General features: G+C 48.7%; 5 protein-coding genes across 5 annotated transcripts; 4 read left to right on the top strand and 1 right to left on the bottom strand.

Moving 5' to 3' along the window:
- Window positions 1-1,745: 1,745 nt before the first annotated feature.
- Window positions 1,746-3,307, top strand: FMAN_13364 (uncharacterized protein; the record flags this gene model as incomplete). Its single annotated transcript, XM_041832824.1, has 3 exons — window positions 1,746-1,992; window positions 2,043-2,688; window positions 2,737-3,307. The coding sequence occupies 3 exons, from the start codon at window positions 1,746-1,748 to the stop codon at window positions 3,305-3,307; spliced, it is 1,464 nt and encodes a 487-aa protein (XP_041683249.1).
- Window positions 3,308-4,498: 1,191 nt separating this feature from the next.
- Window positions 4,499-6,183, top strand: FMAN_13363 (uncharacterized protein; the record flags this gene model as incomplete). The annotated part of the gene is made up of 6 exons (XM_041832823.1): window positions 4,499-4,552; window positions 4,601-5,407; window positions 5,458-5,529; window positions 5,577-5,674; window positions 5,727-5,811; window positions 5,860-6,183. The coding sequence occupies 6 exons, from the start codon at window positions 4,499-4,501 to the stop codon at window positions 6,181-6,183; spliced, it is 1,440 nt and encodes a 479-aa protein (XP_041683248.1).
- A 909-nt stretch (window positions 6,184-7,092) lies between these two features.
- On the top strand, window positions 7,093-9,205 carry FMAN_13362 (uncharacterized protein; the record flags this gene model as incomplete). Its single annotated transcript, XM_041832822.1, has 10 exons — window positions 7,093-7,390; window positions 7,444-7,630; window positions 7,704-7,876; window positions 7,969-8,196; window positions 8,245-8,370; window positions 8,440-8,555; window positions 8,614-8,700; window positions 8,746-8,862; window positions 8,908-8,992; window positions 9,045-9,205. 10 exons carry the CDS (start codon window positions 7,093-7,095, stop codon window positions 9,203-9,205), a joined length of 1,578 nt encoding a protein of 525 aa, XP_041683247.1.
- Window positions 9,206-9,378: 173 nt separating this feature from the next.
- FMAN_13361 (uncharacterized protein) lies at window positions 9,379-10,850 on the bottom strand (the record flags this gene model as incomplete). Its single annotated transcript, XM_041832821.1, has 2 exons — window positions 9,379-10,586; window positions 10,646-10,850. The coding sequence occupies 2 exons, from the start codon at window positions 10,848-10,850 to the stop codon at window positions 9,379-9,381; spliced, it is 1,413 nt and encodes a 470-aa protein (XP_041683246.1).
- Window positions 10,851-11,895: 1,045 nt separating this feature from the next.
- On the top strand, window positions 11,896-13,059 carry FMAN_13360 (uncharacterized protein; the record flags this gene model as incomplete). The annotated part of the gene is made up of 1 exon (XM_041832820.1): window positions 11,896-13,059. One exon carries the CDS (start codon window positions 11,896-11,898, stop codon window positions 13,057-13,059), a length of 1,164 nt encoding a protein of 387 aa, XP_041683245.1.
- Window positions 13,060-13,376: the final 317 nt, after the last annotated feature.

The following is a 13,376-nucleotide window of genomic DNA, read 5'->3' as shown; positions in this document are numbered from 1 at the left end:
TGAGACACATGGGGTGAATGCGTGATCAGTGATCAGATAGAGAACAAAGGGCAACTTTTGCGTTTGGTGGGCAGAAAAGGATTCAGCCCTGGAGCGCTAGACGGGAGCAACGAGCCCACTGCGTCGGTATTAGAGTCAATAACGCTCATGTCTGTGGACTGTTTTCGCTAACAATGCCAATCAAGCTCCGCGGAGGTCTCCCGGTAACGGCATTGGTTAGAAGCAAGTTTGACAGCTAATCAAACGTCATTCTGACGTCAGGCTACAGGGTGAAGAAAAGAATCATGCACTTTTTGGCTTGAATGTATGATTCCACCGCCAAATGAACTCCCATGTTTTTTATTCACCATATCCTTATAATCCACTAACCGTCAAGTAAAACGGCACTATTATATCTCAGTAATTCCTCGACCTAGCTGACCTATCCCGGGATGGATACTAGAGTCGTGTTTATGCTGTTAATTCAGCCCACAAAAGAATCTTACTGTTCTCGGTGAGCCAGAGAGGCTCCGCCCTTTTTGCATCATAGGTCCCCTGGTCTATAGACACAAGATGGAACCGACGTCTTGGTGGGATGAAATGACTCTCCTGATGACTTTGTTCCTTTATGATGTCCATCACGCGAGCACGTCCCGCCCTGGCTGAGTTGTCAGGCCACGTAATGAGCCAGCACAGCTGCCGAATCGATACAGCGCATTTGGTGAGTGGATAGGTCCATGGCGTCACTAGAGAGCGCATGTGAACTTTTTTGGAGTCTTCGAGAAGGCTATATCCAGCCCTCACCGGTTGGTTTCTCGTCTCCACTGCCAACTTGCACGTCACTTGAGAAAAGCCCATATGGAATTAGAGAGGCGGCCGACTTTGTGGTATCCAGGTTACAGAAATTGGTGATTTAAAGGAGAACAGATCTTTGGCGACTCAGGTTATGGGGCTTAGCACAAATAATACTGGAAAAGCTGCTGAAATTAGTGCGCGTCATCAACAATTCTGACAGCGTCTCCGGTGTTATGGGCGAGGAATGTCACAGTTCCCGTGTCCCTTTAATGTTATTCTACGCTAAAGGCCTATTGTGGAGGATGGAGAGGCTGGATCGATCGGTCTTTTGGTTGTCATCGACACAAAATCACCCAGGCATCAACCCTTCCAAGATTGGCAGGTCATGGCTCACACCGCCAGGAAGCGCATTAACATAATTCCCCAGAAACTCTCATTGCGTCGTATAAGCCGTGTCACCTCGTATAGCAATACATGTTTGCGCTCTGATGTGTAGGACAGTACGGCATGCCTACGAACCGAGGCTTTATTACCAAGGCGGAGAATGAACCAGGGTACGAGAACCTGTTCCAGGGTTATAGAAGGGATTGTCACAAGATCGTAGACAGGGCAATAGAGCTCAAGCCATATTTTGGGAGAAAGAGTTAAGGCTGAGGTCAAAATAATTTCAATCCGATGCAATCACGTTAATCTTGCCGTGTTATTTTTGCACCATGTGGTAACGTTCGACAAACTGGGCTAGACCAAACGGTTGTCGACAAGGATATCTCATGACTCAGCACTTGATCGGAGAAACCAGGGGCTGTCAGGCCATGTTTCAGCCCACGAAAAGTATCTTCCAATTGATTGACAATTGAGGATACTGCAGAAAGCCTCTTATTACATCAAATCGCCCCTCGAAAAGGGGGTCGCCGACAGGTAATGAAATTTTGACTTTGACACATTCCTTAGCACTAACAAGCGTCATCAGCATGGCTGCTATGCTCCTCTTGGTGTTGCTTGGACCAGGCGTGCTTTTTGTGGCTCTCATCCTCTATCTTCAGCGCATCAACTGGTTGCTGAGAGAGACGCCCCATCAGGTTGGAAGACTTAGAGGCGAGCCTTGGGACCCAGAACTACTGAGGAAAACCTACGAAACCCTTGAAAAGTCTCCAATAAACTTCGATGGGCGTTTACCTCCCAAACTAGATAGGAGATATATTGTCACGGGAGGCAATGGTAGGTCTCCTCTGTCCACGGGTGTTAGTTGGTACTGACGAATGTGCTAGGACTCGTTGGTGGATATATAGTTCTCCAGTTATTGGCTCGCGGAACACCGCCTAGGTGTATTCGAATTATCGACGTTCGAGAGACTGAGCGAGATGATCTTCGGGAAGGTCTCGCTGCTCAAGTGGACTTTGTGCAGGCAGACATTACCTCCAAGGCTGCTGTTGGCGATGCCTTTTCTAAGCCGTGGGATCCGAAGATAGCATCTTTACCACTTACTGTCTTCCATACAGCTGCTGTCATCATACCAGGAGCCAGGTCCAAGTATCTCTACAAGTTCACCGAAGCCGTCAATGTACAGGGAACCAAGAATGTCTTGGCTGCTTCTCGTGCAGTCGGCGCCGATATCTTCAGCTCAACATCGTCAGCTTCGATATCCATCCGACCCGTCGAGGCCTTTGTAGTACCATGGGCAGAGCCGAAGCACTATTGGCAGGTCATGGATACACAGGACTTTGACAAGCCATTACGGAAACATGAGGAATACTTTGCCAACTATGCTGTTTCAAAGGCCATTGCAGAACGTCTCGTGTGTGCTGAGAATGGACCGTCTTTTCGCACAGGATGCATTCGACCTGGGAATGGTATCTATGGTCATCCCTCTGATAATCCCATCGGTAATCTACTGGCTAGAGATGTCAATCAAACGTAAGTCTCGCTTAAATTGATCTATCGTTATCTCTAATGCTCTTATAGCTGGGTCCCGCACATCGTACAGAACTTCGTTCATGGCGCCAACGTTAGCGTCGCCCATCTATATCATGAAGCTGCACTAGCAAAAGAAAATTGCACTCAAGCTGGTAAGCCGTTTGTGGTCACGGATGTTGGTCCGCCAATCACTTTCGGAGACATTTATACCGCTGTGGAAGTCTTATCTGTTCACCCTTTTCGAAATGTTATCGTGCCGCCATTGGTCATCCTTTTTATGACGTATATCGTCGAATGGTTCATCTTACTTCCTTATCGCCTCCCATTTCTCAAAGGAATTCTTCTAGAGGTCAAAGGCGATCTCAGAACAGTTCAGCCCGGGCTCATCACCATCTGCACTCATTTGATAGCATCTGATGCTGAGGCTAGGAAGCCTATCTCTGAGGGCGGGCTAGGGTACAAAGGAGTTCTCACGACACTGGAAGGGGTTGTCTCAGTCATCATGGACTGGAACCGTGATCATGTAGGCGAACGGACCAGAGAAGAAAAGAAGATTTACCAAGGTTCACTAAGACTAGCCGAGATGTTGGAAGAGGCTGGATCGTCTGCTCCTCTGTAGGATGACTCCTTTCGATTGAGGGCGAGTTGTCGCAGCATAACTTAACCTCGTTACAAGTTCAAACTCTGTATGAAGTAACAATGACATGAAGTGAAATTTCGCTTGGACTTTAATGGCTATACAATATGCAATTACTATATATCAAGTCGAGAAATTAGAATTGCGCATCGCCTCATGATACGGCCTTGTATGCCAATAATGGCAACAATAGAATTATTACGAAACATTTTACATGTCTTATGAACTTGGTAACTCTAGTGCGGCTTATCCTATCACTCATAGATATGAAGCTACACATTTTGCCAATCTCGCAAGCTATTGATGGCGCTGCGCCTGAGAGACCAGCTCCAGTGCTCCAGTGCAACAAGCTCTTTTCCTGACACGATAGTGAACGGCTAGAACCAAAGAACCGTCTCAATAAGGCAACAGAAAACCAAATGCAGCTTTCAGATTTGAGACCTTCGGCGTATCGAACAACGGTTCCCAGTAAGATGGCCTAGCCTTGCTCCCTGTTCATAGAGCAAGCAAACATCTGACATTCCACAAAGGTGCCAAGAAGGAATTGGTCTAAAGACATACTAAGTATGTGGTAAGCGTGCTAAGCCTATCCTAAACTTAGGATAACTTTAGGTCCTAGCCTTTTTACCTCCCAGAACCCCTATACCCGCCAGGCAGACCGATCAAAGGCAATCTAAGCCTCTCTTGAGACTCAATTCGCCGAGGCTTGGCAATGGGGGTAAACAACGGGAATATCAGTAGTCACTCTTGGCGCATCGGGGAGGGCTGAACCTACTCCGCACCGATTGGACAACCAATATTTAGCCTTGAACAATTCACGATCTAAGCTTCTCCCCAGGTGATATTTTCAAGTTAAATGATCTATTCGTTGCCGGTTATCCGTTGTAAATAAGCTCAGACGTTTCGGCGCCGTAAAACATGGGGTTCGGCGTCGGCCACCGAAACCGAGATGCTCAACCCCGCGAATACGACGCAGATCTTGTATGTAATTGGAACCAAGTGGGCTTGAATTATGCGGGGATATTTACCTCTGGCTGGTCACCGCGAGATGAGATGCAACGGTCCTTTCGCCTCGCTTAATTTTTCTATTTCTTGGCCCTTCTCCTCCTTTGCCAGAGTTTTCACTGACTTCTGCCAAGAGATATCTTCAAGCTTTGAGGTTGCTACAACAAGATGGCGGCGCGAAACGACTTTGATAGCAATCCCGAGATGGCTGGCGATGAAAAGGTACGTCTCCCGCCTTCTCCAACAAGGCCCCCAACTGAGGCCCCTAAGCACAACTCCGATTCTCGGCTGGAGAGCACCACGGCAATTGATCCAGCTCTTGAGAAGAAGCTGGTGCGCAAGCAAGATGTTCGCATCATTCCCTTGGCTGCGGGTATCTATTTGCTCTGCTATCTAGACCGTTCCAATATTGGCAACGCCAAGGTTCTCAACCATACGACCGGTCATGATCTTCTCACGGAAACCAACATGACCAACTACGACTTTACCATTGCCCTCATGGTTTTCCTCATTGCGTATGCTCTCTTCGAAGTCCCGTCCAACTACTTCCTCAAGAAGATGAAGCCCAGCAGATGGATCGCGTTCCTCATGTTTGCATGGGGCACTATCACGATCTGTCTTGGTGCAGCTCACAGTTACGCTGTTGTCACGGTTCTGAGATTTCTTCTCGGTGTCTTTGAAGCCGGCTTGTTCCCTGGTCTGGTATACTATCTGACATTCTGGTACAAGCCTGAAGAGCGCTCGGTTCGCGTCGCGACTATCTTGGCATCTGCTACTCTTGCCGGAGCTTTTGGCGGCGCCATCGCTTATGGAGTTGGTCATATGAATCAAGTCCATGGTCTTTCTGGCTGGCGGTGGCTCTTCATCCTCGAGGGTATCCCTTCCGTGATCTCGTCGGCATTCGTCTGGTTCGGACTCCCAGATTTTCCCGAGTCAGCCAGCTGGCTCTCTGCCGAAGAAAAGGACATTGCAGCATATAGACTTTCTGAGCAGGGATCACATGGCGATAGCAAGTCCATGACATGGGAGGATGCTAAGTCAACGCTGCTGGAATGGAGGCTTTGGTGCCATTACCTGGTATGCTTTGCTCTTTTCTGACACCAAGACCCTTTGCTAACCGCGCCAAGATCTACTTCGGCATTTCAGCCCCATTCTCCAGCCTGTCGCTCTTCACGCCTTCTATCACAGCTGGCCTCGGGGTACGTAAAAGGACTATAGGAGGTCTACATCAGCTAACGGCATATAGTTTGCGGATCTTAGAGCCCAATTGATGACAGTGCCTCCTTACGCAGCTGCCTACGTCGTTACACTGCTTGTTTCATGGTCAGCAGACCGACATAATGCGTAAGCAATATATCAATCCCTCTACCATCAACATTCTCTAACTTGAAGTCAGACGCGCTCTTCACTCCGCTGTATTCTCCTTGATAGGTGCCGTCGGCTTCATTGCCTCTGCAACTCTTCCTGCCGATTTTTACAGTGTACGTTTGTACGAAACTCTAGTTCTATGCAAATCTCTAACATTATAGCCTCGCTATGGCTGTCTGATCGTGGCGGCGTGCGGATCATTCGCCTGTATCCCTCCTCTTCTAGGCTGGCTGTCGTCCAACCTTCATTCCACGGCGGCCATCGGCTTGGCCATTGCGCTCAATATTTCCATGGGAGCGCCTGGTCAAATCGTTGGTGTCTGGATCTATAAGGCAAACGAAGCCAAGAAGGGCTATCCAACAGGACATTGGGTAAACGCTGGTCTGCTCTTGTTTGTGAGCGTTGGCTGTGTCGCTATGCATGGGTACTATGTCTGGAGAAATAGACGGGCTGCTGGTACCGACCAGCCTCGCTTCAAATACTAATGGAGCAGTAGAGTGGGAACCAGGTATCGTCGGATGAGTATTTTAAGACGGATGCAGCTGCAAGCTTTACAACTTCTTATCACGTCGGAAATTAATTACACGCCTTGAGCCTGGACAAATCTTTATTTTTCTATTGTCATGCGGCAGGTGTATGCAACATATACTAATATTACATATGTCGATAGAAATGCCAGTAATTATGCTGAATCTGGACCGAGAGGAATGAAGTGTTTACGTCGACGAGCCGGGACAGAAGTGGTAGACACGCCGTTGAAGCTTTCCTATAGTAAAATATCCCCCAAAAAGCATTCTATGGGATAATGTGGTCAAATTATTCGCATTCAAATCAATTCAATCACTCGGAGGGGTCCAAGGCCTGTGTAATCACTCGGTCTGATAAAACATGCGATACATCGTGTTGACAATGATGGATCACTGTACTGTGCCAATAAAATCCCTCTATGTAAGAGTATTGCATAGCACAAAGAATAGCTGCCAAATCTTGAGCTTCGTAGAACGTTGCTTTTTCTTGCGATAAATCTTTGGACTATCTGCGACGTTTAGTTTCCCTTAGCTCCGCTGCACGACTATCCTTCCAAACAATGAGCCAATAGCAGCCACATATATGTAGAGCTCTGAGCAAGCAATACATACAAAATATTATGTGCTTCCTTGCTTCATCAGCAACTGCGACACTGTAGCGCTGGTATCTGAAAAGGGCCAATTACGTGGTGCGTAGGTTGACTGACGCGATCGGGGGGGACGATTAGCACATATATTTGGTCACATGGATCAGCATATCCCCGAACCATGGGAATAATGATATATCTTCCTTTGCCAAAAACATTTCAAGTGACGTTTAAGGAATTCTTGTAACTCTCTTGCATTTTTGCTATTTCAAATCAGACCATGGCGACACTGAGAAATCCAGGCTCGCAAGGCTACGTGCCCCTGGCCGACGCTTCACCAGAGAGCACCGAGGATCATGTAATTTTTGAGCCAGTCAAAACATGGAAAGGATACATATGGGATACGTGGGAGCTACCTCAAGATCAGAGGCGCTTACTATTCAAGGTCGATGCCTTCATCCTGACCTTCGCATCAATTGGATATTTCCTCAAGAACATCGATCAGACCAACATCAATAACGCATTTCTAAGTGGAATGGAGGAGGACCTCGAGATGTTTGGGAATCAACTGGTGACTAGTGAGTGCACATATGGTTCTTCTATTGATATGAATTCTCACACTGAAGGCAAGGTACCTCCATTTGGACATTTGGCTATGTCATCGGGCAGATCCCATCAAATCTACTACTGACCCGAGTGTCTCCACGATGGGTCATTCCGTCGCTTGAAGTAGGGTGGGGTATAGCAACAATATGTACCTCATCAGTTCAATCATATAGGAGTCTTTATGTATTACGGTTCTTCGTAGGCTTCTTCGAGTATGCAACTTCCTTGCGCAAGCCCCCCGCAGTACCATGTTGTCGCAGATCACTAGGCTAACATAAACATCAGATCGGGCTTCTATCCTGGAATTCATTATATGCTCGGCTCCTGGTATACGCCTAGGGAGATTGGCAAGCGAGCCATGCTGTTCTGGCTGGCTGGCTCGGTTGGATCCATGTTCAGCGGATTTCTCCAAGGAGCTGCGTATACAAATCTTAATGGCGTTCATGGGCGTGCAGGCTGTAAGTACGGGATTTTTAAGGTCACACTCACTCGCTATTCGAGTATCTTGACACTGTGATCTGGCTATATCTGACGCTGACCCTTCCTCTAGGGCGTTGGCTATTCATCATCGACGGCCTTATCACCATCCCACTGGCAATAGCCGGGTATTTCTTTTTCCCGAACCTACCGCAAGATGGGAAGAGGACTTGGTGGACAACTGAAGAAGAGCACGTTTTATCGGTCAAAAGAATGCAGGCGATCGGCCGCGCAGGCAAGCAGCCTTGGACAAAAGACAGGGTCAAGAAGGTCTTGTCCAGCTGGCATACTTACCATCTTCGTATGTCGCTCCTCAAAACCCCTTTAAGGTCTCTAAACTGACCAACAGCGTTACTGTATATTCTCTGGAACAATGGCAATCCTCAAGCCGCTATGGGTTACTGGCTGAAAAGCTTCAACGACAAGCCTCCTCCAGTCCCTGGGACCTCATTCACTGTTCCTGAGATCAACAACCGTAATCCATCCCCCAGCTTTATCACTGCCATTATTCTCCATGACTTGGAACTAATCTTTGCGTCATAAGTACCTATTCCTAACACAGCGATCTTCCTTGTAATGGCGCTGGCATGGGGCTGGTTGTCAGACGGACCACTACAAGGAGCTCGTTGGCCGTTTATTTATGCTGGAGCCATACTTATTGTGAGTCAAGACACATAGCAACGCTTGGTAAATATTCTAATGCCTAAGTCTTCAAAAGATCATCTTCAACATCCTCCTTCTCAACATGCCACTCTACTCCAATGTTGATGGAAGAAAGGTTGTCTACTGGCTCAGCAACATCGGCGTACGTTTCACTCCTTTCCTTTAACTCTATCTAACACAAACTCAGCACGGTGCCGGTCCTCTGATCCTCAGCTGGATTAACGAGATATGTTCTGCGGATACGGAAAAGCGAGCCCTGATCGTGGCCATAGCCAATGACTTCGCGTATGTTGTACAGGCTGTTGTAAGTTAGTCATTTGGCACTTTGCTTCCGATACTGATATTACAGGTGCCTATGTTCATGTGGAAAACGACAGATTTTCCCGCTGCGAGGAAGGGATACACGTACTCAACCATTTTGCAAGTACTGTTAAGTGAGTGCTCCCTCTCCTCCATATCTTCATGAGTACTAACGTATGTGCACAGTTTTGGAGACTGCCTTCATTCAGTTATTATTGTGGCGTGATAGGCGAAAGCCTCTGCGGTCTCGTGGTGCTGAGTCTCCACCTCCACTCATTTACTCCGATGAGGAGGAGGGTGAAGACGGTAATAAGCCTGGAGAGCCGCACTTCTCTCATACTAATTAGACAACTGTAGACCAAATTAGAGCATAGATGACAGAGACAAAGCTTTACTCGGAATGTTTGCATCGAAGGATACGAAATGTAGTCTCTAAATTCACCAACGTTGCATGTCTAACTCCATTCTTTCTCCAATATCCCTACGCCTGGCTGAAAACACTCTCTATCCGACAAACTCACTACGCAACGGGGCTTCTAGCGGGCAGCGGCGGTGGTGGCCCAGGGGGTGGTGTGATGAAGCTATCGACAGTAGTGTAAGGCGACTGTGATGACCCATCATACGGCGACCGAAAGTCATCCTCCAGCCGAACATCCTCGTAGATGCTTGACTTGTCGTCATCAAGCTTTTCCGGATGCGCCAGACTCTTATTCTCTGGTGTCGTACTTGCGATTGGTGTTATCAGTACAGGTTCAGTCTGCGTACTGGCCTCGGATGTCGTATATGTCCTGCTCGGCGTTGAAGCATAGCTGTCTCGATTGCTCCTTGTTCCGGTCTCTAGACTCCGTCTGTAGAACTTTTTGTACGTCGGGCTGTTGGGGCTAGGGTTGTACTCGAAGGCTTGACTTGATGGTCTTGAGTGAGTTGCGGCGTCACGGATCTCGAGGCCTTCCTTCTCGAGGGCGAGAACACCATATGGATCGGGGTCCTCTGGGTCCGGAATGCCGAAGACTGTTCCCTCACCAGGAGCCTCGACATCGACATCGCCTGGCGCAGGTTGTCCTTCCAACTCTTCCATCAATTGCTGGTCAACATCTTCTCGGCCTTCGGCTGCCTTCAACGTCTCCATGAGCATCTTGATTTCTGGAGGTCGACTTGTTTTGCCAGCTAGGATGTCTGCTACTTTAACACCCTCCTGTCCATAGAAGCGAGCGTTTTCGTCTGTTCTCTCAATAATGACTGTACCATCCACTTGAACTCCAGCGTAGAATCCTCTCGACTTCAAGTAAGTGAAGACAGGTCTGTTGGCTTGTTTCCATTTACCATCATTCTCAAGCACTCCGCCTGCTCCGACGGGTCCCGCAACAGCACTGATTTCTCCTCCGAGAGTCGCTCTGATCTTGGTAAATGCATCCAGGGCTTTGCGATTATTGATGACAACGACACAATCGTAGATATCGACTCCGACTAGGAAACCAAGACCTGCTGTGTGCAGCAAGATGCCAGATGGAGGAGACCATGAACCGTCCTCCTCGTTTCGGGCTACGAGGACTCCGGATCCGCCGGCTCCAGAGACCCAGAGACCGGTTCGCATGGTAGTGAAGATGGCGAGACCGACAGCATTCTGTATCACCTTTTGTGGGATTTTCTTCAAGACGCGCTGCTTCTGCTTGGGACCAGCCTGTTCGCCATCAGCCGGCTTTTCCTCCTCGGTATAGAAGCCATCCTCTGTCATCTGGTTAGTCTTCCTGTCATCATATTCAGCTGTGTCTGAGGGGATCACTTACTGCAGAAGGACCTCAAAATTCTGGCGGCCTTGTCACTCTCCTTGTCCAGAGTCGTGGGCCAGAATGCCTCACTGCCGATGCGATTTGAGAGTCGATTGATTGGTGCACCCAGCTTGTCAGCCCAACCCCACACTTTGTCAAAGCCCTTCTTGCTTGTAGTCTTTGTAGTGTCCCATGACGGCAGCCTGGCTTTGACTTTCTGCATTTCGACGAGGGTATACTTTGGTATGAGAGACGCAACGAAAAAGAATCACAATATCACGCACGGGACTTCATGGAGTTTCAGCTGAGTCCAATACTGGCTGCTATTTAAACGCGTAGCCCAGCAGACGTCATCCCGCCCCGTTGACCAACGTTCAGCCCCGAACTTCCGTCTGTTCCGGGGCTTGCCACGACATGTCACCAACCAGTCAAAACCATGCGGATTGTCCGGCTTGGGATGACTAACATTCCCTCAGTTTGTCAGAAAGGCCTGCACGAGCTCTTCGGTCGGGGGCGCCGCAGTCTCCCGCGACACCGCAATCCCGAGATGAGACGACAATTGGTTGCTGTCCCGCTAAGGGCACCTCTGCAAGACCGGACGCTTTTGGGTACGTAGGGCATTCTTCAGTGGAGCTCAGTGGAGTAAGCGATAAGTGACGCAGCAGTAAGATGTACTAGTATCAGCGCTCTAGTAACCAGTGACTAGAAGTATATCTTAACAGATAACAGAGCCTACTAGTCCGGATCGGGTAATCCTGAACTCACCAAAACAGCTCTCTTCAAGATGATTGCGACTTAGTGATCTCAAGTCCATCCGATGAGGCTCACTAACAGCACGCAACCCGTAAAAACTCCGACATTTGCTTGGAGTTTTTATATACGATGGATAGCTGATAAACAATCAAGAAATGAGTCATTCTGTCAAGTCGCATTTACCCCTGCTTGCTTATTAAGTCTAGAGCTTTATCCTGAATCTCCTTCTTATCTAGGGTAAGCATTGCAGTGCTTCACCTCTTCTTACGTGGTTCCAGGTCTCCATAGAAGGAAGGCGCGTAAGACATTCATCATCTCATGGTCAGCTTACGCCTTGGAAAGGCATTCAAAGCCGAAAAAGGGTTCCCGAAATGCGGGAACTTTAGTTGAAATGCGAAAACCGAAGCAAGTGAGTTTATTTATAATCCTCCTGTCCTGCCACCACCAAGCATTGCGTTATCGCTCTTGATAGCCTCCAAGAAGAGAAGTGTTACTCTGCATATATATATATCATCATGGGTGGCGGCCTAGACCTCTCCAAGCGGGTTCGTCTCCGAGAACTCCTGCCTGAGCTCTACTTGGGCAGATGGCAACCAGGTCATCTAAACTCCATTACCGATGTCCCGGGCGTCCTCGTTCACACGGAATCAATCCAGCCTGACCAGGATGTCAACACTGGAGTCACCACTATTCTTCCCCGAGCAGACTGGTTCGACTACTCATGCCACGCTGCCATCTTCAAGTTTAATGGCTCTGGGGAGATGACGGGATCTCACTGGATTGAGGAGTCGGGCACCTTAACGTCACCGATTATCCTGACGACAAACTCATCAATTGGAGATGCCTTTCGAGGCGTGTACGATTATGCGACCGAGTATCATGCAACCAAGGAGGGCGATGTGAACCTTTTTGCGTTCCCTGTTGTGACTGAGACATATGATGGATACCTCAACAAGCAAACCCGCTTTGCGTTGACCCCAGATCACGTTGTCCGGGGCATTCGCAATGCGTCGGCTGATGCGGTGCCGGAAGGATGCACTGGAGGCGGCACGGGAATGATATGCCATCGGTTCAAGGGAGGCACGGGGTCCAGCAGCCGTATCGTACCTGGAATAGACAGCAAAGGAAACGCGAAGGACTATACCGTCGGTGTACTCGTTCAAGCCAACTATGGGCTTAAGGAAGACCTTCACATTGGCGGTGTCCCAGTTGGAAGAATCCTGATATCAGAAGCCCAGACGCCTTGCTCGTCAGAAGCGCCCGCCATCCACGGGCCTCACGTCGACGGTAGCATCATTATCATCATCGCCACAGACATTCCCCTGCTTCCAGTTCAACTTGAGCGACTTGCCAAGCGCGCCACTGTAGGACTGTCACGCGTCGGCGGCTATGGCAGCAACGGTTCGGGCGACATCTTCCTGGCTTTTTCTACAGCGGCCAAGATTCCCATGCAACGTCTCGAAGGCGGAGATCTAGACCCCTTCAAGCCCACGTCTTTCGAGGTGGGGACAGTGCACAATGAAACCATCAATGGCGCGTTTGAGGCTGTTGCTGATGCGACCGAGGAAGCCATTTGCAATGCCTTGTGTATGGCAACGACGATGACTGGATATAAAGGGCGCACTGTCGAGGCATTGGATCTCTATAAGGTTAGAGAGATAGTGACGAAGCGGCTGTGAAAGAGCACCAAGCTTGGCTGCCCAGCCATTCCTTTGAACGCGACGCGTTAGCTTGGTGTATTTTATGAATAGGCATCATGTGCTGCGTGGTGCTAAATGTTCGCAACCAGGAAAGAGTATGTAATAGAATTCTTGAATGGAGGCCCATTCGTAGCTGTTTTCGTGCCCGTCATGAATAAAAGTGCAGCGCACAGGACACATACAGGCCACGCGTTTGTCGAGACGTGTCGCGATATCTTCACATAGCATAGATGATCCTACGGAACGGCAATGATCTAAAAAACTTCTATGGTGACAAATTGTTGAGTATATTGACA

This window comes from Fusarium mangiferae, assembly GCF_900044065.1.
Source record: "Fusarium mangiferae strain MRC7560 genome assembly, contig: FMAN_scaffold007, whole genome shotgun sequence".
In the NCBI taxonomy this organism is placed as follows: domain Eukaryota; kingdom Fungi; phylum Ascomycota; class Sordariomycetes; order Hypocreales; family Nectriaceae; genus Fusarium; species Fusarium mangiferae.
Note: the sequence above shows the minus strand (reverse complement) of the source record. Positions and strands in the feature narration are given on the sequence as shown.